Here is a 27227-nt window from a genome sequence, read left to right on the forward strand (position 1 = left end):
CTGGAAATACATGAGACCTAAGAACAATCATATGTGATTAAACTTAAACTACTGGATCATCACCTATAATGTAGGCAATGATCTTTAGCAATTTGGGGTACAGGAAAAAGACAGACCCATTCATACATCTGGCCAATTCTAAATACATTTTAAATAGTTGCAATTTAACGGACAAGAACTCTGATGTTAATGTGCTCAGTCCAGTGACCTGCCTAGCGCTATTCAATACATCTCCCAGAGACTCAAGAGAAGTTACAGAGTTGCCTTACCCACCCCCAGGGGCAAGAGGGAGAGCTTTAGACTGCCATAGGGCTGTTAGGGTTTAATATGAGGAGAGCCATACCACAGTCCCGAGGATATTTAAAAGTCCTCTGTGAGTCCCTCCTCTCGGCTCCTCTCTACCATCACTCCTAAACCTACGGGTCATGATGTCGAGACAAGGATTGTACCAATCGTACCATAAGCAATAAGGGATGCCTATGGGTAAGAGCAGTCCTAAACAACGATGCAGTGTAAATAAGAAAAAACAGCAGACCATTTATCTTCCAGTTTCTCATACACGGGAGGCTCCCAAGCAAAGAGCAAAGCACAACCAAGGCAACCCCTGTACTTTGTCTTAACCAGAAGTTGATTAGGTTAATAAGAAGCTTGGAGAAAACTTACAGAAGCGATACCTGGAAACTTGTATTACATCCTAGTCAAGACGGTTGCAAGACCAGACAATTACGTGTGCTTAGAAGCGTCCCATCCTCCAGCTTTGCACTGAGCATAGCCCAGGCAAGTAGCAGAATCTGTCCCTCAGGTTTCTCCATCACTAACATGTATTCATGGTCTGTGTGTAGACTCATTGGGAAGCACTAAGAGAAAAGCCACAAAGAGCCAAAAGAAGAACAAACAGAAATTCAAGGGAGTCCACACCTATAGAAACACACACCTTGTGGGGGTTTTAGGACACAGTCTTGCCCGTCATGTTGTGGAGAAGGTGGGTGCTCCTTGCTAGTCTGACCATACCATATGTATCACAGGGTATTTTCAAGTCTCAACCATCATTTCTCTTCAGCAATCTTAATGGGAGATGTTGAAATATTATATTGCAATTGTTGTATTGAAGAGAAAAAGAAAAACTAATGAAATTATTTATACTTCCAAGGAAGAAAACAATGAAATGATATTGTCTCATATGACCTTTCCTAAGTATGGGGATATAGCATCTTACACAATAGACTCTTGGTTCATGTTTCAATTACTGACCTTTACTGTGGAGAAAATTAATGCAATTTTCATCGTAATCCACCCGTACAAATAAGATCCATATGGAAGGTTTCCACATGCTGAATCTAACTCAAATGGAAAATGTCAGCTGTTTGCTACTGGATGAATTTGACTTTAATTTGTTCGGCTGGAGTCTTTTTGAACTGTGTTCATAAAACTTTGTATATTTTTGGTACCTATTTTTGACAGAGAATTTCCTACATTAGAAACACTGGATTTTTCTTCTTTGGGGACTTTTTCCCACTCTTCTTTTTTCCAATACATGAGACACTAAACATTTCTTGGAAGTTGCCAAATAACTTGGCTGAAAGCCACAGTGTCATCCGATCCTCCCCTACGACATCCCACTAGCCAAGCAGAGCTATCTCGGCTCACCAGTGGATAGAAACCCTCCAAGAAAAAAAAAAAAAAAACAAACCCAAATATAAAAACAGGAATTGTTGTTGATTTACTTTTGTCTCTGATTTTCTTTTGAATCAGTTACCAGACTTGGAAATAGTAGTAATTTAAGTTTTGTCTGTTTTGGAAGAGATGCAAACTTTTATCCAGACAACTTAAGATCATGAGAAGATTCCAAGACTCTTTCCAGTCGGGCGCTATGACACACTCATTCAACAGGGTAACCGTCTACTCTTGAAGCTCTACAGACATTGTCAAAAATGAAAAGAAAAAAAAAACCCCTAAAATAAATAGAAATGGTCAACAATCTGACAACTTACATTGAGCCGCACAGGACTTGTCTATACCTTTCTACTGCCAGGCAAAAGATGCTGCAGTGACGCAATTTTAAAACAATCCTTATTCAGACAGCCTGACAGACCCCAGAGCTGACACGATGCAGCCTGAGCTCAGTGTCCAAGATGGCACAAATCCGAGAAGGCATTCATCCACCGAACAGCTTGTGCCAAAGGGACAGAGGTCTCTTATCTTCTACAGTCCTCCATGCTGGTATCTGCAGAGGGCGGGGGGGGGAAAGAAAGGGGGAGCTGGCAATTAAGCCCTGTCATCTAAGACAGATAGTTTAGGTGGAGGGAGTTAATCTGCTCTTGGGTTTGTGAACTAAGTGTCTATGTATTTATAATTTGTAAACAGTTCATCTCTTAGAGGGTGTGTTACAGTTCCCAGAAGCATGGTCTGTTATGTCTAACATGCAGCAGAACCCAGAAAGGCTATGTGTGTGAGTATTTTGATACAGCACGATGATAGGAAACAGAAACAGTGACCCTGTATAGCACAACCCAACTAGCAGATTTCAACTTTAGGAGGTCTTGTATTAGGGAGGAAAAAGAAAAAAAATACACAGACTTCTGAAAGTATAGTTGTCTGTTTAAATGTTGACATTGTCATGAGATAATGTCGTAAGACTACATTTTTCTTACACTCCCTAGAGAGCATTGGCCACCCTCAGACTTGGAAGTCACTTAGAATAAACCTAACGCACTTAAAAATGCAACTTGGCAAGCATGGTCCGTCCCACCAACGATGCAAAGGGGACACAGCCCGGACAGGACAGGGACATCAAGGCAATGCTGTACAGCACTGGACGTGGGACACACGGAGCGACTGGCAATTCCCCCTCCTGGTAATTCTGTGTCAGAATTCCATATACCCATAACACTAGCATATCAATTAATAAAAGTTAGGCATTATTACCGCTGTAATGTTGGGATATAGTGCTATCTTGATGAGAAAGCCTGCTGGAGGTGTCTGTGAGTAACTTTAGCCAGCGCCACCAGCTCTTTACTTCAGAGTCACTGTGCACGCATGGAATGGAGATAGAGGCAACACTGATTACAAAATTATACGGCCAAATCATCAGCAGCTCAACACTGACTCTCAGGAGTTTTCCCAAACCTTCATATGTCATTGAAAGAAACCAAGAAAGGAAACGGCAGTGAAGTTGTTGAGGGGGGAGCAAAAATGCAAAGTGCTTACTTCCATATTTAAGTGACCCAACTGTATTTACACAGAGAACCAAAGTCACTGGAGTTAAATCAAATGTAAAGGTAACCTAGAATATTTTGGCTCTGCAGCAATGAACCTGTGGCACTGCACACAAAACAGAGGATTAAATACCTACTTAATACCTTTTTTACTTTTTTTCCCCCCTACCTCAGCACTTGCAAATGAAAAAGAGGAATACTAAAAAAGGAGAAAGTAAATGCAGTTGGTTCCAATGAATAAGTTACATCTCTGGGCATCACACAAATAAGATGTAGGGTCAATACTCACAGGTGTCTAGCTTTGGGTACCCACAAAATAGAAATTATAGCCTTTCAGAGATACACAGTACTCCTTTGAAAAAGATGCAGCTTTCATTTACCAACTTCTGATGAGTTCCAGATATTGGTTCATTTAGCTGACCAATTTTACGATGTAAAGGGTGAATTATAAATGAGAACATTTAAGCAATTACTGTGTGTTGCAAGAAACCTGTAATTCAACTAAATTGTCCAAAGTTCACTTTATAACTTTAATGAATTTCTGGTTGCTCACTAAAATATAACCACCACAGAAGAGCAGGTTAAATTTAAATAACTATTCCCATGAATTAGTCTGCCCAGCTTCAATTCTAGTGTCTGTGACTGAGAAGAGTTAAGGTGCGCTTGCTGACTGTGGTATTGATTTACTTCTCAATGATCAACAATTTCACTGTAACACTCTTAAAACATAGAATATTCAAGAAGAATCTTATTAACTTAGTATGCAATTTGAAAGTTTCACATCGCCTTCTGAACATTTTCTTCCTAACAGCTAATGTTCCTTTGCATGCTGTTGCTCGTTAAATAATTCCTCACCTTTTAGCTTTAAAGTATTTATAGATTATCAGATCCTCCTTCACTTACTTATGTTTTTTCAAGCTGTATACATTAAGTTCTCTTAATCTTCCTTCGTATGTCATGCCCTCTAATCCTTTTATCATTTGTCACTGTGGTTTGATAAACTTGAAAAAAAAAATCCAATGAATTTTTCATAGTGAGTAGAATGAGTAAGTACGCTCCAATAAAATAAAAAACAGACCTTGCCAATTCCAATTCTTTCTACATTTCAGCCGATGAACTAAAACGTTGTTTTTTTTCCCCAGCCTCTGAAAGAAATGTTGAGAAAGTTCTAACAAGTCCTCCACGAATCGTACCAATTCTGGCCAACAGAAATGGAAATGCCACATCGTTTGGGGAAAGCCATTAGTATAGAATGCCATTTCACACTCAGAATGGAAGCGATGGAGAATTTTACAGGCTCATGCTTGTCTTTGCACCCTGTCCACCCATACTCACTCTGTAAGTGAACATACATGAACATGTGCCTGTTACGATTTCAAGCACAGACGAGACTGCTCTGATGCAAGCAGCATGCAGAGGTCTCGCGCAGGTAGCGCCACTATGGAATGTTACACAAACCAATCTTCCAATCTCTCCTTACTTTCAAATCTGTCAACCAGTAAACTGGTAACAACTGGTCTCCCAGTTAATACAGATAATCAATGAAGATCTCACAGAGGTAGGATGGTGGGTTTGTGCTCTCCCACATTCCTTCTGATTCTAGCTAACACAGTCTTGAGAGATGCTTACCTTATCATCTTCATCCTCATCTTCATCCAAGCCCATAAGTTCCTGAAAAAGCAGACGTCTATGTTACAAAACACTACTTGTTTGTGTGTTTTTTTTCCAGTGACAGGCAGTGTTCAAAAAGCTTATGATACTCCTACAACATTTCATTGCATAGTTTTCTCCCACTTCTATTGCAAGTCATCAAAAAAACCCACCACTTTCACCTTTCAGAAATAACGTTTTGTATTCAAGGACTTTTTTTTTTGTGTGTGTGTGTGTGTGATATCTTGAACAAAGCACGCAATACCCTATACAAATTTTAAAGTCTAAATAAAGCATTAGTGGCTGTGTCCAGTAGTTTGAAGGCAACAGGCTTTCAGATTCATTGCTGACTTTTACTGTCTGTAAACAACTTTGTTCTTAGTCTGACAAATGAACCAGCCGGTATGTCAAGGCTGAGGACTCTATACTCAACTTGTTCCATCCTCACTACTACAATGACTGCTCCCTCCCTTTAGGGCCATTACTAAAACATTAGACTTTAGAAAATACATTAGTATGAACATAATCAACCTCACAAATCACAGTCAGGTTTCCATGCAGCATTATTTCCTCCCTTTAACTTCTGTGCTGACAGGTAGGGGAGAAAACAAAAGACTAGGCGCTAAGGCTTGAAACGAGGAGCACTTGGCTTTCAGTTCAGGTATGCAGTAAGCTGAGCTTTTAACAGGGTCCTCTGAGTTATTCTTGGTTATTTAGTAGGTACATTTGAATTGGCGCACTACAGGTTTACGTACAGCAAACATGCAAAGAATGTGAAGAATCACAATAGATGTTTTGAATTTGGGGTTTTTTTGGAGGGGTTCGGTGGTATGGGTTTGTTTGTGGGGTTTTTTCTCCCCCTCCCCCAAAAAAAGCAGTGAAAAGCCATTGCACCTAGCATGCAGAAGGTACTGAGAGCTCAGATACCCACATTTACTCTTTGACTCTCTGGAATACCCCAGGCAGCGGAATTAACACTGAAGACTGTTAACATTTCTGTACAAGCTCCTCATATGTAAAACATAAACCATTTTACCAATATTCACAATTTTAGCCTCCTGGCAACTGGATCATACGTGCAAGGTTAATACTATTGTTCCCATTGTATAGCCCAGGAAACAGAGAACATTTGAGGTCTACTTTTGCAGGCTGTTGCATGCATTCCTCTATATACATGAAATGTGCATGCCGGCTCACAAAAAACAAAGGTAGGGCCCATGCAGCCAACGTCTGAAGAAGCAAAAAATAAATAAATCATTGTGCAAAAAGCATTGCTATTTTGAAGAAAACCTTTTCTCATCTGCAGGACACATGTGACTAAGGGTAGCACCTGACTGTCTATTTTTGACCTGCAGATGGTTAGAATCATAGACACACATAAAAAAGAAATCAGGTAATATTAAAGGCACTTTGACTACTTGTTCCATATGATCGCACTCCTGCAAAGAACTTAGGCAGATGTGTAACTCTGCTTATGCAAAATGCACCCTTGAATTTCACAGCATCGTGTGGCTTGCAGGATCTGAGACAGGAACAGGGCCATCTTTCTGATTCACCTTTCTTCAGTATTACTACAATTAACCTGTACTTTCAGATATAGCCTTAATGTAGCTTCCGTCTAAATGATGTACTGCTCGGTTTAGCTGACCTTTGTGAGACTCTCCTCACCTGAACGTGCAACAAGCTCACCACAGGATGACTGATGGGTGCTGGAAGGTATTCCTTCTGTAGTTTTTTCCTGGGTAAGTTACTACTATTTTGTATAGTGTTTTGTATTAAAACCAAAACATCCGTTTGCCTGGGATTCTCCCACATGGGAAGTTCTCATTTCACTGATGAAACAGTCACTGAAGACACACAATGTCTTCTACATTATTCTGGACTTGGCTGAAACCAGAGGAAAGCATTTCTTTTACCATGTTCTCATATCAAGTCTATGTTCTGGTCTGGATAATGCAACTTCCCATATTTTCTAACAATCTTTCCACTTGGGAATTGATGAAAACTGAACTAGGAGCAACTTCTTCTTGCAAAAACTAATAAACCTGCTATTGACCTTTCTAATTCTAGGATATTATTTCTTTGTATAAAATCCATTTGATTCATTTGGGAAAAGATATTCTTCATGAGTAAAAATGTCAATCATCTTTCTATCAAAAGTTAGAAGGAAGCTATAATTCAGCCTGTATTTCACTGCTGTATGTATTACACATTTAAAATACAGAATATTATGGACATCTATGAATTTACTCTCTTTTCTAACTGCAATTACTGGTTAACATCAAGCAGCATTTGCACAGTAGCACTTCACCACATGTTCTAAGTATTTTTGTATTTAAATCATTTTTTCTCTCAGATGAAGTTAAAAAACTGAAGGCTAAGTTTCTGGGGAAAAAATGCATCTGTCATTTAAAAGGTGGGGGGTGGGGAGGAGGAATAAGGGTTTCTTGAAGTCCCAGATCACAGGACAAGGTTTAAAAACAACTTCTATTGACCTTCCTCTTCTGTGAATCATGACTCATCAGTGTGATGCAAGTGTAAGGGCAGTAGGGGCATGGGGTTTAGGAACTTGTTGCTTTGTAAGTCTTTCTTAATTCAACTTAACATCTGTAGTTATTTAGTAAGTGAAATCCCCCTCCTACATACTCTTGTCATCCTCTCCTACTACTCTGAATGGTTTATTGCTTGAGTTCAATCACGAAAAGTGAGAGAGTCGGGGTTTATTTTCAGTAACTTTGAAATAAAAATGCTGTTTAGCTACACAACTAGCTTAATACCACTAAAATGCACCAAATTTTGCTCAAGGGCAAATTCAAGCTGGGGCTGCAAGAAATGTTACTGCCACTTTACTTGCCTGGGCATCTTGGGTGTTGTTGACCTTCCCAGTTGCAACGAGGGAGAAGTTGTAGGCAAAGAGCACCAGCAGAGCCAGGGGCACCATGTACAGTTCCACGCTCCAGACGGTGACCACAAATACCTGGGAGAAATAAAGCAGCAGGAGGGAATACATACAAGCATTTAAAAAGAAAGACATAAGAAAGCCTTTCAGTCATTATCCCTATGCACATTCATCCTTGAGTCTCTGTTAACTTCATTCATATTATTATTCTGGCAAAGAAAGTCTGCTTGCAAAGCATGCTCTCTTTTTATTCTGCTTGAGTCCATTAGGCTGCCATTTGTTAGCTTCTCCTCCCCTGTGCACGGGGAAGTACAAGGCCATGAACAGAAGGTTAGTCCGAAGGCTTTATCTGCTCCTTTCTGGGATCTCCTCAAGCCTGAAAACCTTTTGTCCTTAGTGCTGGTGCATAACAGACCCACTTACAGAGGTAAACCTGTTCCACTTCATCAAACCCTAATTGTCAGGGTTTTTTTTTTTCACAAGAGGAGAGTTTCTTTTGTGCAACAGGAGCCATCCAGCTCCCTCGTCACTCCACAGGGGATGATCAGCAATGCATCTTCACCATCAATCCACCTATATTCTTGTCACGGCAGCACAGATAAAGGACCATACCCTTCCCGGAGGCAAGGCTCTAGTTTGCATGTGATATATTATTTTGGAAAAGGATCCAGTAAGCCTAGTCTCCATTCTCATACTCTTTGCCATTTTTCAGCACAGCATATTCTGATTTCACTGGTTGCTTGGAGTCTCTCTGCCCAGAAATGGCAGGAGCTTGTGCATTTGGAGTGGTATCCATTAACAGCAAAACCAGAAGCCAAATTTTGAAGTTCTGTTCTGCAAACTGGATCAGCAAAACACATAACTAACACAATGGATATTTAAAAAGCACTTAGGATTATTTTTTTTTTTTAAATGATACCATGATAAACTGTAATCCTATCTTACAAGTACCAACGATAACATGAATGGACTGCAAACTTGGAGTGGCTGGCAATACAAAGTCAATAAACTAAATCCAGAACTGCCATAAAATGGATGTTGTGAACCCATTTCCTTTTCTACTCATACACAGTGTTTCCAGAAGTACTGCCTAATGCTGGTAGTAATTTGAAGCTATTTTAAACAATCTGCTTTAAAGACAAGGCACAAACACATTTATCTGATTCTTCTTCCCCCAAAGGAACCCGGAATGATCAGAAACAAAAATCATGGTTTTAGAATAATACTGGTACGTGAAAATGAGTCAGATCCAGTGAATGTGTCCCAAACTGCAATGAAGTGAAAATTCTAAGGGTGATAAGAAAGCTAAATCTCCACCTCCCTTCATCCTTGGCCTGTCAGGTACTACATATAAAGACAATGCTGGCACTTGCAGAATGGGATATTTATGGCAATGGATTTTGTGTTATGGACCTGAAAGTCTAACCACACTGCACCAAAGAAGCACTTCCCACTGCATTCAGCGGGGTGAGAATTTATACCTCTAAAAAACAGCAGCTGTTGTAACTTTTAAACAAAAAGACTTGTCTGACATCAGACAAATGGCCGGTTAATATCTACCAGGGGCCAAGCATAACCCAAGTAACGATGTATCCGTAACCTTGCCCAAACAGCAGTTGCATTTTCTGGAGTGAACCTGATTTTATGTTAGCTGTTGCTATGCGAGGAATTAAGACTGTCATCCTGTTCTTGGCATTTGTAGGCCAGTAAAATGAACTTTGAGATATATTAATTTATAAAATGGGCTGACAACCAGGCAAAATATCCCCATACTATTGATTTGCAGCATAGGAACGTAGAATAGGATTTGGTTTTGATTATATCTTCTTTTTGATCCTGCTTTTCAACATACTAAAAAATTCGAAGTGATAATGATTCCAACAGCCACATTTCGTATGTAAGCAAGGCAACAGAAATGCACGAGCCCTGGCCAAGAAGGCACAGTACTTGATCTGCCTTACAGGAGTCTTGCATGGCTTTAGTTAATAAAGACTTCAAAAACTGGTATTCCAAGCTAAAGTGTCTTCCACAAATGAAAAGTTCAAACCTGAACAAGTTCCTCTGAAGCTGTTCCAACTCACTTGGATGAATCTCTGCTTGCTTTGTAAGACAAAGCGAAGGTGATACCAGCTCCTGTCCTGCCTCAAATGTCACTCTAACGTGGACCTGTTACTGTACATACCTATACAGGTATCCATCTCAGGTACACAGAGACAGATAAAAACACACACACACACATATAAATACAGATCTGATCCTTATGTAAACTCCTTCATGGAAATTCATATTGCCAGGTATTAATTCAAAACACTTGCTTCAGCCTGTCGGAGGAGGTTGCATTTTCATCATCGCCCTGGCGTATTTGCAAACTCAGTCTTCTCTTAACGCAGCAAAAAGACTCCACCAGCCGTCAGCTAGGCAAAGTCCTACAGGAGTCAATGAAGCTCTTGAAGAACCTCTATTCATTCAGTTGCAGGACTTGAACCAATTTTAGTGCATCTGTCACCATCCTGTACGAACACCACTCTGCTCAGTTGCAAGTATAATACAACCTTGCAATCACAGGTCATTTAGGCAAGATACAAAATCAAGACCTTGGTGATTTTAGATCCAACAGTACATTCTGTGTATTATTAAGTTTCAGACCTTAAATAAAACTTAAAACTTAATTACAAAATCTCACTGTAGTCTCAATTGATAGCTGAGGCATGTTGCCGCTTCCTTTCTAATGCCGACTGGTTAATCAGTTGCTGAGTTATAACTCAGACAGCGATGCTTTGATAGAGCTCCCACATCTCCTTCAAGAAGAGTTGCTTTACAGCTCCCGCTGCAGTAAAGGGAACTTTCATTACTGTGACACAACACAGACACAAGACAAATTGATTCAGCTATTCAGAAATCATTTAGTCTCGGAGGTACGGGAAATGGTTGCTGTGAACATGCAGTACATAATAAAAGTTCAGAGGGTGTTTATAAAGCAAATAGAAACATTTCTGCATTCTAACAGCCTTTTGAGTAGTTCTGCAGCATCAGTTTTCAGAGCAGTTCCCAAACAGGTCCATGTCCTATTTTATCAACTCTTCTGCAGCTCCCCGACACTGACTACAGCACCAGCAGCCCTGTGACACAGACGCCCACTCCTCCAATTACAAGGTTCTCAATCATGCATGTTCTTATTTTCTCCCCAGCAATACCTTGTGCCTGGGACAAGCTCCTGCATTATCCTCCCTAAATTATTTTCCTAGCAATACTTTTTGCCAAAACTCAAGACCAGTTCAGCTGCTGACGTATAGAACGGCTATTGCAAGGAAAAAGATCTTGATTTCTTGCAATCCCTAGTCTGGTAAGGGAATCCCATAGACTGGTAAGGGAATCCCATAGACTGGTAAGGGAAGTCACTACCAGGTTCAGATCACTTGCTCAGTATCACAGAAGCCAGGGACAGGAACCAAGCCCCTATTTCAAATGATCCCATTTTAACAAACCATACTTTTTTCCATGTTTCACACCATCGTCAGACCAAGTCCTGTCAGACATAATCCACTGCACCATTGATACCTTTTCTGCTGGGCTTCATACTGTGCCTGGGGGAAGTTAAGAGGACAGTAGCCACTTTCTAAAACAAAAGCCAAACAAGTGGAACTAGCTTTCTGCATTACTTCTTCTAATGCAATCTGAGAATATAAAAGCCTATTATGGAACAGAGCAACTTCAGTTCCAGCATTATAAAACAATTATCAAAATAGAAACTGAAATAGGATAGACTTATCTGGAGGAAACAAAAGAAAAAGAGCTCTTGAAATTAATATTTAGACTAGAGTTCTACCTAGAAGAGAACAGCAATATCACAGTCTTGGAGAAAGGACCACTTGATTTCAACTGATTAATGTGTTGCTATTTCAAAGGGCCTAATAACTACAAGTTAAAGCTCTGGAGGTTTGGAAGCCGTTTCATCTGAAAATCATTGAAGAGGGGTCCAACTGTTCCTGTCAAGAAGCATGGAGTTTGAACAACCATGAGAGTGGCCCTTTTGACAGCAGTACAAAAGATGAGAGAAGGCAGTCTCAACTGAAAGTAAAAACAAACCCTTAGAAACACGTTTCAAATCTGGTTTTTCTGCCCCTCTGGTTCCAATTTAGGATCTGACTATTAAGAACAGATTTTAGACGGGTGTCTACTAAAGTATGCCCATAAAACATTTGTCACCAGCAAACCCACAGTCATGGGACAGAAGGAGTTTAGAAACCTAGCGTTAGGTAGGATTTTCTGCGTAGTTTTTCTACACAGTAATTTCATTTTTTTAACTCTAAAAACCAGGCTGTTTTTGATCTGGAGAGTCTTTGTGGAGAAGTAAAAGATGCTGTGTTGTGTGACAATACTCCTGGAAAACAACAGTGATGGGAGAAGGAGAGGGATACATTCCATCAGATGGAAAAAATAAAAGTGAAAGGAGATTAAATGCACGCAAGGAACCTATGGTAAAAGGTTATTTTCTCAGCCAGCATAGGCTCCAATGCTAATGAAATGCCTCATCAGCAGAGCTGTGAAAAATATTATTTGAAACTCCAAGTTTCAAAACCACACACAATTTAACTGAACTCTAAACTACTAACAGCTTTGTCAAAAGTTTCCTTGCAATTTATAAACACGGTCTGTGCAATTCACCAAGCCAGGAGAAAAACTTGAGCTGATCTTGTTGTGAATGTCCAAGTTATGTTTTGTGATAAACCAAAACGCTGGTTTTGATTTGAGACACAAAGACATGCTTCCCTTTATTTACAGGGGAGAAGAATTACAGATTTTTAACTTATCTCTGGATTATGTATTCTCAAGGTGCTGTGTATGTGTAAATGGACTCTATAAAAAGGCAGAAGTTTCTGCAGCTAAATGTTCAGGAAAAAACTCTCTAGCATTATTTTTTTTAAGCTTTCAGTCCCTTTGCCCCAAACAAAATTCAGGATATTAGCCAATAATGTAAGATACTGGCTCCCCAAAAGGGCACTCGAATCCCTTGGAGGCAATAAGCCTGTCGACAACGAATTATTTCTGACAGATACTTATTCCTGCCCTTAGAAAGGGAGAGTAAAAGAGGAATGAATGAGCACACTCGCACTGAGCAGTACATTTGTGCATATGTGTATACATATCTGTATATACAGAAGTATCTCTTCCAGATACAGGCAATACGGATGCATCAACGCTGTGGCACTGAGCCCATGCTAACAAAAACCAGGGTATGCAGTGTGGGCTCAGCCTGATGTGAGTGCAGCAATAAGGCTTGTGCTCTCGGGCTGGTTTGTGCATTGGACTAGTGACAATATTAAAAAAAAAAAGAAGAATAACAATTATGGAAAATAGCTCCACCTTAGGGCACAGCAAATAAAGGTTGAGGCAGTCAAGTAGTATGTATTTCCCACTAAAGGTCCTCTCCCAAGGACTTTTTTTTTTTCTTTTTTTTAAGAACAGGTCCTCTTCCAAAGATGCATTCCAGAATTGCTGTTACTAACCCTCTCCTTCCCGCATCCCTGTGATGCTCTCCCACCGTGCCATGGCCAGCTAAGAGTGCTCCTATGCCACTTCATAGCCACTAAGCTGGAGCTTAAGGAGGGGTCGGTTCTGAGCAGAGTCGCTCCCTCATTGCAATGCAATAACAGAAAACGTGGCAGGAAGAGAAATTACACTTAAATAAACCAACACTGTCAGAAGAAACCTATTTACTTTAGATTCAGTTTGCTTTTTGTGTCCCCAGCAAAAGAACACAGCATCTCAACGGTAGCAGGAATCGTGCGTTGTATTGAACACTGATGACCAAAATCAAAAATGACCTGAAGGAATAGAGGTCTTTAAATATTTATGCCACATTACAAATTATCTCTGCGTTGCTCCACACATAGCGTACGACTTACTAATTTTTTAAGGGCGTACCACAAGTAAAAAGCTTAGTTCTTCCACATGAGCTCTCTGTTCCAAGTGCAAATGCAATTGGAATCTAAAAACAAAGGTGGACATACACAAAAATCCACCTAAACACCCCAAAGCCAAACCTAAACATCAAATTGTGACCCAGAATAACTCAGCCTGTATTACATGTGTGACTGCACAGAACTGAGAAGTAGGAATAAAGGATATGCTTGTAGAATTTGCTGCCATGTAGACCTGATTCTTTTGCAGATGTTTTGGGTAACAGAAACAATGTGGCCATGTCTGCCCACTTCAGATGTCTGCGTAGGCTAAATGACACCGCGGCAAAGCCATGCCCTGCTGTAGTACCGCGTGTCCCATCTCTGCTAGTCCCAGCTGCAGCTTGCTGAGAAAGTGTCCCAGGATGAGGTTGAGGGGTGAGGGGAGGAACACAAGGTACCCACCTCGTGCTTGACAATTTACATTACCTGTGAGGGTGCAACAAGGAAAAGGAGTGACAGAATAAAGTCTTCAAAGGATAGGAACTGTTGTCACCACGGTCACAATTCTAACACCAGTTGCAACATTCAAAAAGAAAAGAAAAAATCCCCCACCGTTTCCACTCCCAGCAAAATCAGACATAAAACAACAAATAAATCCCTAACGAATACATGACAAATCTTGTACTGTTCAAGCCAATGTGTGTTAGGGCCCTTTTTACCACTGTGCTTTAGACTTTTCAGGGGGATCTCATTTTCCTTGCTACTGCTAGGAAGTAGCAACTCATTTGTGTTTTAAATGAAAGCTGTGATTCACGTGCAATCACAGGAGTCTCAGAAACGGCGCTTGAAGAAAAAGCATGTTGTTCTGCAAAAGTCGCAGAGAAATCAGAAGAGTTGACAGTATTACAATCTGTTCTCCACCATCCTCCTGGGACACTGCCGTCGGTAACTTCACAAGGGAAGGCTGGGATGCTATGCTTAGCGCTGCAAACAGTAAAAAAATGTCCACACTGATCCTGAATCACTTTTGCCATTAATCTGTTTAATGGATCTATTCTTGATTGATAATAATGCCTGGAATCATAAAATAAAATCGAACTAAAAAGTGAGGTTTTTCCTTTATTCTGATTATTTTGGTTACATTAATGAGATTTGCCAGCCTAGAAAATTGAAAACAAGATCCTTAGAGATCTTTCTTTAATGAGGGGTCAGGGAAGAGCCGCTTGCTTCAAGGTTTTTTTTGACAGAACTTGTCACCTGTTAAGTTTATATGCAACATAAGACTTATATGTTGCATTCCAGCTATTTGAAGATTATCTGCCAAACTGGTCAGTGTGGGTGATAATTTTCAACACAAAAAGGGGTGTGCCTGGGGGTGCCTTTGTCTTAAACCCCAAAGCCTACCAGCCACCACGAGTCTAACGGGGTGCCTCTGCCCAGCTTGCTTGTGGCTGCTACTTTCTCTTTATCCCTAACCCCAAAAGAGGTTAATCAAAAGAAACTCAACTACCACACCACAAGTTTTGGGTTCTGTATTTATGTATGTACAACAGATTTAAAGATTTCCAATCTTTTTAGGCTGTAGACACTGAAGAAATAGCTGTTTCCTAGCCTGCTGACTGGTCTAATTTTTCCCTCATGCTTTTATCTAACATATTTTACATTTCCTGTGCCAAGTAAAATACAGTTAAGACCCTCAAGCAATAAAGCTTAAAATTGAAAAAACAGGGAAAAAAATATTACAACAGTTTTCTATCTTTTGGGACAATCCGCTGGGAGTGGGTCAGGGGAATAAATCTGCATGTTATTTCTAAAGGGGTAACTATCACAAAGGCAATGGGGGAAGATACTAAAACAAAGAGAGGGTGGCATGCCAAAAAAAAAAAAAGTTGTTTTATATCGTAGCTAAATTAAATTGTCATTTTTATCTCTAATGTTTTAGTTTGTTTATCAGCAGGGTCATAGTTTTGGAATTAGTCTCATACAGAAAGTTGTGATCTGTTTGCAAGAAAGATAGGCATTATGCAAGTTAAAAGCCTGGCCATATAGTAAATAATTCTTCCAAAAAGTGCCAGAAAAAAAATATCTGTGCTATTTAAAAGGAGGCAAAAATGTAGGTTAATTTTATTTATTCTGGATGAGGTGAACACCTTAAAAGGGTCATGATAAAATTTATCATTAGCTGAGCTGATAAATGTTCACTTACTCTGGAGAAATATTTGTTAACATTGTGAGAAACATCAGAGAGGGTCAGATGGTGACGTAATTGTACAGCAGTGGAAGGAGTATTTGGTGAAGGGTTCTTTAACTTCGAGCTCTCAACATTGGGTTCCAACTGGTAGCAAATGGGAAGCTTACATGATACGTTTAAACTGATGACTTCCTCCTTCACATTCATAGTGTGTATTAGAGTTGAATGAGTAAAGGAAAAAGAGCTCTCTAATAAAGCAAGAATGTTTAATTAGACTTAATTCTGTGTTCAGTGGCAGGAGGATCCCACATAAGGTGACTCCCCTGGCAGTCTCCAGCTATGGCATTAAAACAAAACAAAAAGATCAGGTTGTAGTAAACCACATAAATGAGAAGTAGATGCTTGTACACACTAATACTGCAAAACTGGCTGGTACCCTCTGTTCCAGAACCTCCAGTCCTAAGGAAATGATTCCAGACTGCAGCAGAGCATAAGGAGTGAAATAATTAAATTAAAAAAAAAAAAAAAAAAAAACCAAAACCAAAAAAAAACCCCAACAAAACCAAAACAAAAACAAACAGATCACAAAACCAGAATTCTAAGAACACCTATAAAACACCTATAAAGCAGTAGGACAACATCCTTTCATGCAAAGAATTTCAGGTGACACTCTTTCCTGATGCCATACATGGGATTCCCCACCACAGCCCCACGCCAGAGCACAGGAGGTGTCTTCATCTGAGATCCACTTCCTACCGTCAAGAGAAGAGCAATAATCGTAACCAAACCCAGCCCTCCCCACACCTGACACACTGGACACCAAGAACAACAGAGTGATTACAGCACACACAAACAATTTCAGCACTTCATAATCTGCAGTTTGACAGAATTGTGCCATTAAAGAACATGAAGATGACTGGGAGACTCACTGTAATTATACCCTAAATATGTTACTATTGTAAGCTAGCAACAACAGCAGTGACAAAAAAAATTTCCTAAGTATTGACAGCATGACTATGTAATAGAGATTTTCCACTAGCAGACCTATAGCATCTTGCTTTCCAAAATACAGAACAATCTAAAAAAAAAAAGAACCCAAACAAACAAAAAAAAAAGTTGCAAGACTGTTGCAATTTCAGGCAGCTGTTCAGGTAAAACTGAAGCCAGAAGATTGTTTATTTTAATAAAGCTATTATATGTGCAGCTCCAAATTGGGAATGGCAGGAGACTAGGGGATGCCTAAACCATCACCACCTGTTTGCCCTGAAAATCAATTAAAGTCACACTATCACAGCAATCCCTTCTTAGCTAATAAAAGTTATACAGCTTCAACGTGCGACTTTAGGCGCTTTGTGGCAATGTGCCTGAAATCTAAATCCTTAGTTTCACGTTACTTCAATACTAAACACAACTCTGAACTAACCACTGTAAAACTTGCCTTTTTGGGGTTAGAGAAGGTGTTAAGGGAAAAGAGATCCCGAACTGCTGTTTTGATGCAGTGGGTTGAACTAATATTCAGTAAATTCTAACAATCCAGCCAAGAACATTATATAGTTTTAAGTAGGAGAAAACTGAAGTCCTTTATGACACATGCCTGTTCAACATATTCTGTGCTGCAGAACAGATCCAACTTTACAAGTTGAAAGCAAGGGCAGTAGAGACATCCCAAGTGTTTTAGTAATTAAACGAATATGCATAATGAACCATATGCCCAAAGGGCCTGTTCTTCATGTGGGCCAGATTTTTGTTTGAATTTTTAATTTTTATATACAGATGAAACATTTCATGTAATATAGCAACAGTGCAAAGGAACATGCTATGCAGGAAGGGAAGGAGGAACTACCCATGTGAGAATGATCAGAATACACTTGATGAATTCTGCTCCTCAATTTCCGATTCAGAGCCAAGAGGGCTTTTATTTTTTTCCCTAAGAAAAAAGAAAAAATCCTTTTCTCCTTTGAACAGCTGTATTAGTCATCTGCTCAGAGTCTCAAAAAGAGCCATTAAATATATGTATATTTATATAGGTCATATTTATACATCTATATGTGTGAAATGGATTATATACACCAACACATTTAGATGCTGCAACACTAGCAAAAACACAGACACTATCAAATTCAAAAGCTTCTGATCCACCAGAAAAAAATAGCTCCAGGATGGCTCTCTGTTCCGCAGGACTTGTCATGTTGTGTGAGCTGCAGTGAAACTGGACACACTCACATCTGTCTGTGAAACAGGAACAGACATTTTTTAAAAGATGGGTCAAATTCCACTCCTGTTACAATAATGTTACCCTACTGTGAACGAGAGGATACCGTGGCCTTTTTGCAGAAATATTAAATATTCCAAATTCTCCTGAGGCTGGGCCATGCTTCTCATTTCTCAGTAACAATCACCTTTTTTCATCCCTTGCTCTTTAAGTGCTTTTCCAAGCAAAAGAAGCATCCTTTGCAAACGTAAGCCATTATAACAGGTAAGTCCTCTAAACCACCAGCAAAACTATTTGGCGCTGATTCGCAAATAGTTAGACTGCAAAATAAAAATCTGGTTCTTTAAAGTGGTTCTGATGCATTGGACAAATTCCTATTGTGCTTAACAAAACCCGTGCCAGGGATCAGGTACCTGTCAGTGCGGACGTGCTGGTTAAGCAGCAGAAAAAACTTTCCAGCGTGAGCTTTACCACATTTCTGAGTCATTTTTTTGTACATGATTTAGGCTCTGCGAAGCAAGGGAAATCAAATCCTTAGCAGACTTAGTGAGGGAAAGGAAAAATTTGGGGTAAATAGCAAAGAGTGCTTCACAGTAGCTCAGACTTAGCACTGCACTTAGATAAACAACCAGTACTACACACACAAAACACCAGTGGCTGCTGCACGCAGTGCCTCGGTGCCGCAGAGATGTGGTGGGGAAGCACCAGCTGTGCTCTGAGGGATGCAGACAATAACGTGAGCCACTTCAGAATTAAAAGGGTGACTTTTCATCAAGCTCGGCGAGTTAAACTTTTTGTGGGACTTTGGGAGTTCCCATCACCAAATGTAAATGGCATGGCACGGCATGTAAAAGCAACCCTGTCCCCAGCCCTTAAGGTATTTAAAAGCTGAAATTACGAAGTTGTAAATAGAAGTCGTTGCTCTCCGTCCTAATTCTGGGTTTGCGCTTTTGACATTGCCTGGTTTACGTGATCTAGTAGTCTCCGCGGAAAGACAGATAAACTTCAACGGCTGTCAGAAGACAAAAATTGACAAGGAGCATCACCTTTCCCGACTGTTTAAATCCTTTAAGGAAGTGTTGGAGCAATTAGAGAGGGAGTCTAATCTTTGCAGAGTGCATTAACACTCTCCGACCTCCCAGACAATAGATCAGACCTCAGACACATAATGCTTCCCTAAGGCTTTTTAACCAGACCATTTGATCTCATAGTCACTCTGTATGTGTTACTATAGGTATCAGTGTGTAAGACAGTATTCATTGGGCACTGAAGGACCACTATCTCTGCGAATATTCACATAACTTTTAAAATAGAAAGCAGGAAAGCCATTGCAGTGCATGCTGTTACAGAAGCACTACTTGCCAGAAAAAAAAAGAAGAAAAAAATTCAAACCAATCCAGAGTAGTTCTGCAAAATGTCTTTGTTTTTATTAATCTCGTTGTTCCTTTCTACTGCCACTGTTTATTTCCCAGCTTTGGAATATAAATCTATTTTTAAAAAAGCACAGATTAGGTTTTTATTCATAGAAACAGTTATCTGATAATAATTTCAAAATAATTCATTTCTTAACCCCTGTGGAGGGACTTGAGGGAAAGGGAATTAGGAAGACAGGTCTAGTTTATTAAGGAAATTGAAATACATCATTGCAAATAATTTTCCCAAATGTGTATATGGAAGTATCTGGGGAAGTTTTCTTAACTGCTAGAACAAGTCATCATCTAATTCCTGATGGGCATGTTCGATTAAAAAAAATAAAGCTAATATCACTGTATCAATTATGCATTTCCCATTTAATATTCTAAACATTTTAAGGAAATTTGCCTAGCGTAATTTTTTAATGGAATTAGACTTCCCTGCCATAACGTTCTGACAGAGGCCACATCTGAACCATTCTCATATGGACAAGGCATAATGGGGTTTCAAAACCAGCTAACTGGATTGCCACCCACTGCTAAGGGTGCTGCAGTCTCACTAAACAGTGGGTTCCCCCCCCCCCCCCCATGCAATGTATTTGAGGTACACTGCTAGCTAACAATACTCTATGTGAATCTATTAATGCTTTGTATTAGTTACAGGATTTTGTTTTGCTCTTCTAGACCTCCAGAAAGTACTGTTCGTGAAATACCTGCATTACAAATAGTTTTTGCTGCTGTTTGAATGGGTATCTCAAATTTGTCAAGCCAAGTGCATCACAAATGACAAAAGGGTCACATACACCTAGTATATTTAAAAACAAACAAGCCTTCAAAGTCAAAGTGTAATGCAGTTATTTCTAATCTGAACAAACAATAGAATACATCTAATGAAAGTTGACAATTGGCTTTGATACAGAGCTGTGCAGCTCCTCTGTTCCATTAAAAGATGAAAGCTGAAGGAAAGCACAGAAGACAGCAAGTTCTCCAAAAAGCAAGGAGAAAGTTCGGAACCTGAGCTAGCAGATAAAAGCTGTTTCAGTGGAGACTTTTGCTCACGTATGACACTCATTTTTCAGTAAACAAGCTGACTTTACATGGGTAAAGTTAAGACTAAAATAAATGAGCATATTAGACCAGAATAAAACACTCCCCATTCTACATATTTACTAACACTTCTCAAAATCACAGCACTGCCTTTAAAACAAACAAAACAAAACCCCAAATAAACAAACAAACAAAAAAAAAACCGCCAAAAAAACCCCAAAACCCCAACACCTGAAATGAAATTAAGCTTGAATACAGTGTGGATGTCACATTTAAGAATAATAGTTTTAATTTTCATGAAGTGGTGGGGAAAGTGATCAAAACTCTTTAGATGCTATTGGTACCAGTGTGATCCTTTACTGTGGCAGTAATATTTATTAATAATTAATAGCATAGATTTTTTTTCAATCAGATTTCTGGGATATTGCAGTCATCCCATTTCTCCAGTTTTATTTCCCAACAAATGGTAAAAAATTAAAAAAAAATAAAAAAAGGAAGGGACATATCCTGATGTAGGGTCTTTTTATTATTATTGCTATCCTTAAACAACCCGAGAACTTCCTGGTTGCTTAAGTCTAACCTCTAAATCAAAGCACTTCTTAGTCACTAGTGAAAAAAAGTAAAACTAAAAGAGAACAGGCTGTAAAACATAAAAGATGTATTTGCTCTGTAGCTTCCATACTAATCCCCTTTTACTTCAGATCTTGTAAAGGATCCAACTCTTTCTTATTTTTTAAAAAAAAAGAAAAAGGCAAAAGCAGCCCCACAATCAGTAGCATGCCTTAGGAGAAACCTGTCCAGGTGCATCTGTCTCCATCATAAACCCAAAATGTTGCATTACCTTCAAATAGGAAATTTCTTCCAGTTGTCAAGATTTCTGCAACTAGTGTTAGATTAGCGCTGAGAGAACGGGTGAATTAAATTAAAAATAAAATAGTTCAAGCAAGAGAAAGAAAACCTGCCAGAAAAATCTGTCAAAAGGCGGCACGCCAGAGCTGGCTTATTCATGAGGGTCCATCGCCACCTACAGGATTTTCCTCCTCTTCAGAAAACCTGCTGCTCCTATTTACACAGGATTTGCCCCAAAATGAGGATGGAGATTTTTAACTGATGTTAAATAGCATAGGTTTGCTAAAGTTAATGAAGTTCCAGTGATTTAAACCACCTACAGACACGTGTCTACTTACTCCCTCATTTTAGAAGAATAAAACCTGCCTGTATGTTTCAAGGGAATGAACCTGCATCTGTGTTAAAAAGAAATAATTTGCTTTTTAAAAATAAAAGAAAAAAGAAAATCATCACAAAATACTGATAATGTTGCTCCACCAGTGACAAGGGAGAAAACAGTCAATGTCTACAGTCTTTCTATAAAACTAAGTGCTTTAAAGTACTTTCTAAGAGGTGCCAGGTCAAAGTAATGTGAATAACGAGACAAATCCAAGCAGATCCTGACTGAAAGAAAATCTATACACCTGGGGTTCTGGGGAAAAAAAAGCACACTGAGTAAAGGAGTTTTTACTTTTAATGACAATTTCATTTCCTAATACATACCTTTTTCGTAACAGCTACTATGGGTTTCCTACCTCTTTGTTTGTTTGGGCTGAGCTGTATGCTTTTTGCCATACAGCTTGCACAGTGAAATCCACGCCAAACTTTGGGAATTTTATACATAAGCTTCTAAAACTCCAATATTTCCAACAGTGGTAGGTAAGTAGTCTCTCTCTCATGCTCCTGTTTAATGAGTCTCTCACAGATGCAGCATTCATTAAACTTAGAATACTAATTTCATCTTTGTTTATGCAATTTCTAATCTATGAATAAAGTCAGCTTTCAGGAAAAGCAACAGGCGAATTGGGAAGATAAAAATGATGGATCCTGATACATAATACTGTCTGTTTAGGACCAGACAAGCCAGAAAATGGTTACAAATAAATTTTTCAACCTAACAGTCAATTGATAAAATTACTGCTTTCTACCCAATTCAGAAGATGCTCAAGATATTTAATCTGAAGTTCCTCTAAAGAATCCTCTAAAAAATTGCAAAAAGAAATATACCACAAGGGAAAAGCCAGCTTCCAGGTAGTGTCCACTTCAGTCTTTCCCACGTTTTTTGTAGCAAATTCCTACCATTGGGATGTAGGTTTGCAAGGGAACAGGAAGAACCATGAGCTAAATTCACCTTCAGCATATGCAAGTTTTGCAATTCCATCGGGAGTAAAGGAACCCGTGCTGCCTTCGTGGATAGCAAATTTGATCTTTTATAAAACAATTAAATAACAGTCAAAGATAAAAAACCATAATTAAATGCTAATCTGTGATTAGTCTCACAGCTAGGAAAACACAGCATATCTGCTAACGAGAGGTTAGAAACAGGAGTTCAGCAACGTTAAATATACAAATAAAACCAGCAAAAGGCAAGAGTACTATTTTACCCTGCCGGACAAAGTGAAATAAATACAAGATATGCAAAAATAAATAGTGAATGTCCAAAATGGCTTAAGATCAACAATAACCTCTTATAAAACTTCAGAACTTCAAAAGACACAAGATGGTATACATTAGGGGGGGGAAAAAATGGGCTTCATAAATCAAACAGCTAAAGTACAAAACAATATAGCAAACTCCAGCCAGACCACAAAGAGGGTTCGCTCTTCATAAACATCAGATCAGGCAGCTAAAATTATTACCAAAGCTCCCTTGTAACTGTCACCTGTGGTGGGTATAATTACAGGCTACTGCTGCAAGCACGCCCACGTCATATGGCAATAAAAGGACCTACAGCTTGCCAAGACCAGGCAGACAATGGAGAACACACACCACCTGACGAGAGCCCAAAAAGATCAGCCAGGGAGACTAATAAAAATGACAGCTTCAAAATAAATGACAAAGCTTCAACCAAAAAAAAAAAAAAAAAAAAAAGACACTATCAAATTAGCTGGAAATGCAAGCGCCGAGCAGAGTTCTCCAACAGGTCACAACTTGAGCACAAAGGCAGTCGGATTGTCTGCGGATGCATGTAGTTCAGGTTTGAGCTGTAAAGAGCCCTTTTAGATGAGTTTTTTTTTTTTTTATTATTATTGTTATTAGCAGAGAAAATGTTTGCACATTTCGGCTTGGCTTTGTAGGCTGTCATTAGATAGCCAAAGAGATGTAAACTCTATCTTTCTAATCCACTTCTGCAGACAGACAGATAGATCCGTGTACCTTAATGCTGGCATCTTCTAGGGATACGCTTCCATCCCAGAACAAAGCTGAATTTCTTTCCCATTGCCTTAATTCTCCACCGGGTGCCTGCACACACATTCCTGCTGCCCAGCTGTGCAGAGGCTTATCCTCTGGCAGGACCTGGCTTCTACCTGAATGCTTTGACCAGTTTCACACACACAGCCAAGGTATGGAAAGGCTTGATCATAAACTAAAAACATAATGCATTTTAAGGGGGGGGGGGGGGGGGGGAGGGGGGGGGGGGGGCAGTGATTTACATGTGTCTCATTACCAGGGTTGAGGGAACCATTCCTATGTGAAGCATGCAAGTTTTGAGTACATGGCACAGAAAGCTCTACTACCGCTCAAAAATATGCGCACAGCATAGACTTAATTGAAGAAGCATCTCCCCGACCCCAAAAGCAAGGGAGGGGCTCTCTCTGTGGGGTTAGTGCCTTATTAAAGCAGGCCCAGGAAACGAGCATTGCTCCTCAGATGCAAAACAGAGTTTTGTTTTTGTTTTTATTTTGGAACATTTCCCTGGTAAAAAGCAAATCCCCAAAACCCCTGAGCTGGAAACATAAGACCATCTATCCTTTTCAGAGTTAAAAGGGATATTTGTACTGGTCTCTGCTCAGCTCTATCTCACCCCGACTCCAAAGCTTCAAACTTTGCTTTTTAAATCTTGTTTATCATGTTCTCAAGCTTCTAAGTGGTTATTTCCCTATTAACTTTGTCCTTGTTTGTTCTTGCATTTTTGAAAGAGCTGGAAATAACGTGTTTACTTTGCTGCGTGTCTCTCAGCATCACCAATATCACAGTTGCCATTCCAGGAATTTTAACTGCTGCAGCAAAGCCTGGGATCTCAAGCTTAAATCGTATTCCCCTCAACCACATAAGAATAATACTGGAAATGTAAAAATTGCTGCGAGAAGGGTAAAGCCATCTCCTTCAACTGGCTAGAGAAGCCTGTTTCTCATCTGAGCAGTTACTTGCATGTGTCAGGTAACGTGCTCCTAACGGCTCTGCACGCACAAATGGTGCATTTTCACAGGCACTGCCGTGAGCAGCGTGGAAGAAGCAGGATGTAAACGTTTCCTCCGTCATTAGGAAAATGCTCTTACTGGGATATAATAGCTTGAAATAAAAACATACCTCTGATCCAGCCTTTTCACTGGAGTTCAAGACAATAATTTTTAAGATGTGCCTTTGCCAGGGATTTAGAGAGAAAGAGGAGAGGAAATGTTAGGGGCTCTGAAGAATTACTTACTAGGTCAAATTCCTGAAACCTTGCCTTTCACTGCTCCTCCAGCACTAGCTCTAGCCTTAAATATGAACAAATTTTTGTACCAGAGCGTTATTTTACAGCTTCCCTATTTAAATAGGAATTGCATTCGTCCCTTTGCCGACTGCTTCTTTAAAACTGTAGCAAAAACACAAGCTGCAAATGGGCTGAGAAAAGCCCTTAGCAAAAGCTCTACAGTAAAACGGAAGTACAGACCATCTCTTTTGCATTAATACTTTTTTTAAGCTTCTTCTTTTTCCAAGTTCCCTATTCAGCGTTTGAAGAATACTCATTCTTCTCTCTTTAGGATTACATCTATTCATTTTATTTAGCTTTTTAATGTGGAGACATTTTAATCTACCATTACTTTAATGCTGTTCCCGAATAGTTTGGGAGCAATGATTTATATTTTGTCTTCAGCTATGAGGATGAAAAAAAAAAAAAAAAAAAAAGGCAGGGAGTGGGGGGGCGGAGGCAGGGATGGGGAGAAAAAAAGACTATGGGTGGTTTGTGCTTTGTATCAGAGAATTGCTTGTTCAAAATTAGCGGACATTTTATGAGGAAAATCAGAAAGATGTCAGGGAAGCTCATGTGAGAGCACATCTTCCTTCCTCACCCTATAGATGAGGAAATTATTACCATGTACTGGTAAATTACAAGCAAAGTCTCAGTTAAAATTAAGCTCTGTCCTCTGCTTGCTTGGTCAGATGTCCAAGGGACACTTGGGGACTCAGTCTTTATCCTGAGATGTTTGGATTTCACAGCTGTTACTAGTCTTCCTTCTCCACAGGTTCCTCATGTTCCCTGTTAAACTTCTGTCCCAAGAATCTCCCTTTATTGATCTATGACTCCGCTCCCATCAAGGGAGAAAGAAAAAAAATAAAAATCACTGTGTTGCGAAACAATGCACAAGTTAAATTGGATGTTTTACCCATATATTGTTGTCATGTCCAGGGCTGAATTATGCTTAGTACAAACAGGACTGGAACATTTTGTGTTTTGCTTAGGAAAGTCTAACCATAACATGAAGGAGACGTCCACATGCAGAATTAAAGATTTACCCCAATTAAACTCCAGAAGGCTTAGGTTTTGAGTTAACAGCCATCCTCCCTGAGGGAAAAGAACATTTCCATTTTACTGATATGCAATTAGAAATTTTAGAGGACACTGTCAACAAGCTAATGGCCTTTTGCCTGTAGGTCATCAGTATAAATATAGCTCAGCTCAACAGGGATTAAAAATTGTTCATGTCTAATAAGATGGTTGGTGTCTTTTCTATGAGATGAGTTTAACTGGGCTCAGATCCAGCTCCCATATCACAAGCTTAAGTAGCAGCATGTTAAACAGTGCACTCAGTAGAGATGCCCAGAAGTTCATGGGCTGCAGAGTCTGACCTGCCGCTCTGCTGCTATCCCAGATTAGGACTGAAGCAAACTGGCGCAGCAATCAATGCACATCTGTGCAGCCTCACCCGGCTCGTCGTGTGACTCCTCAGGCTTCCAGTTCCCACAGCCTGAGAGGCCAGTGCCAAAAAACGGGGCATCCTCCAGCTCTCTCTGGATTTAAAAGCTTTGGAGACCGTAATGGAGAAGGATGCCAAAATCTCACCCCTGCAGCTAGGAGTTGAAAAGCTTACGTTTTGGTTTCCTGCTGCATTTACAATCCCCAGCAGCTCTGCTGGGCATTGACAACCCCCAGGGCTTCCCTACTCCTGCATCAGCTGGCTTTGTGGGAAGCCCAAACTGCTCCAAAATGATCCCATGCCTGTCATTTTCCCAGCTGCCCACCATTAAATAACTGCAGCCAGTTTGACCAGAAACTCCATGTTTCCAACGCATTGCATTGCATCACCACATATTCCTTCCTTTCCTCCCTGTGCTAACCCATCATAAAGTAATCATCAGACACACTGCAATGTCACTGCAAAATAAATAAATACTGCCTGCGCACGCTGTATTCCTTGTCTGGCCAGCCCAGGCTGCCAGCTAGGGCTGAGCCTGAAAAATAGCTCCCACCTGTACCCACCCTGGCAGCAGCCTTGATTAGCAAGAAGCCTAAACCTGATATAGTGGGAAATCCTGCCAGTAAAAATGAAGTATGCTGGCATGGGTGAGTGTGCAGGGACCCTGAAGCAAATCAGTAGCGAGCACTGCCAGTCACACCAGAGGTGCTACCGTGGCTGGTTTCCCATCGTTTGCCTGATCCTGTC

General features: G+C 39.9%; 1 protein-coding gene across 7 annotated transcripts in view; it reads right to left on the minus strand.

The window, feature by feature from the left end:
* The window catches only part of MCTP2 (multiple C2 and transmembrane domain containing 2), a 127623-nt gene that overhangs the window by 15920 nt on the left and 84476 nt on the right, over positions 1-27227 (minus strand). For all 7 annotated transcript variants that reach the window (XM_055716772.1, XM_055716767.1, XM_055716766.1 and 4 more), the window contains 2 exons: positions 7720-7842; positions 4845-4886 (listed from right to left, as the gene is read on the minus strand). In XM_055716772.1, the coding sequence (XP_055572747.1) occupies positions 4845-4886; positions 7720-7842 (165 nt within the window). The remainder of the gene's footprint in view (positions 1-4844; positions 4887-7719; positions 7843-27227) is intronic.

This window comes from Falco cherrug, chromosome 7, assembly GCF_023634085.1.
Source record: "Falco cherrug isolate bFalChe1 chromosome 7, bFalChe1.pri, whole genome shotgun sequence".
Lineage (NCBI taxonomy): Eukaryota > Metazoa > Chordata > Aves > Falconiformes > Falconidae > Falco > Falco cherrug.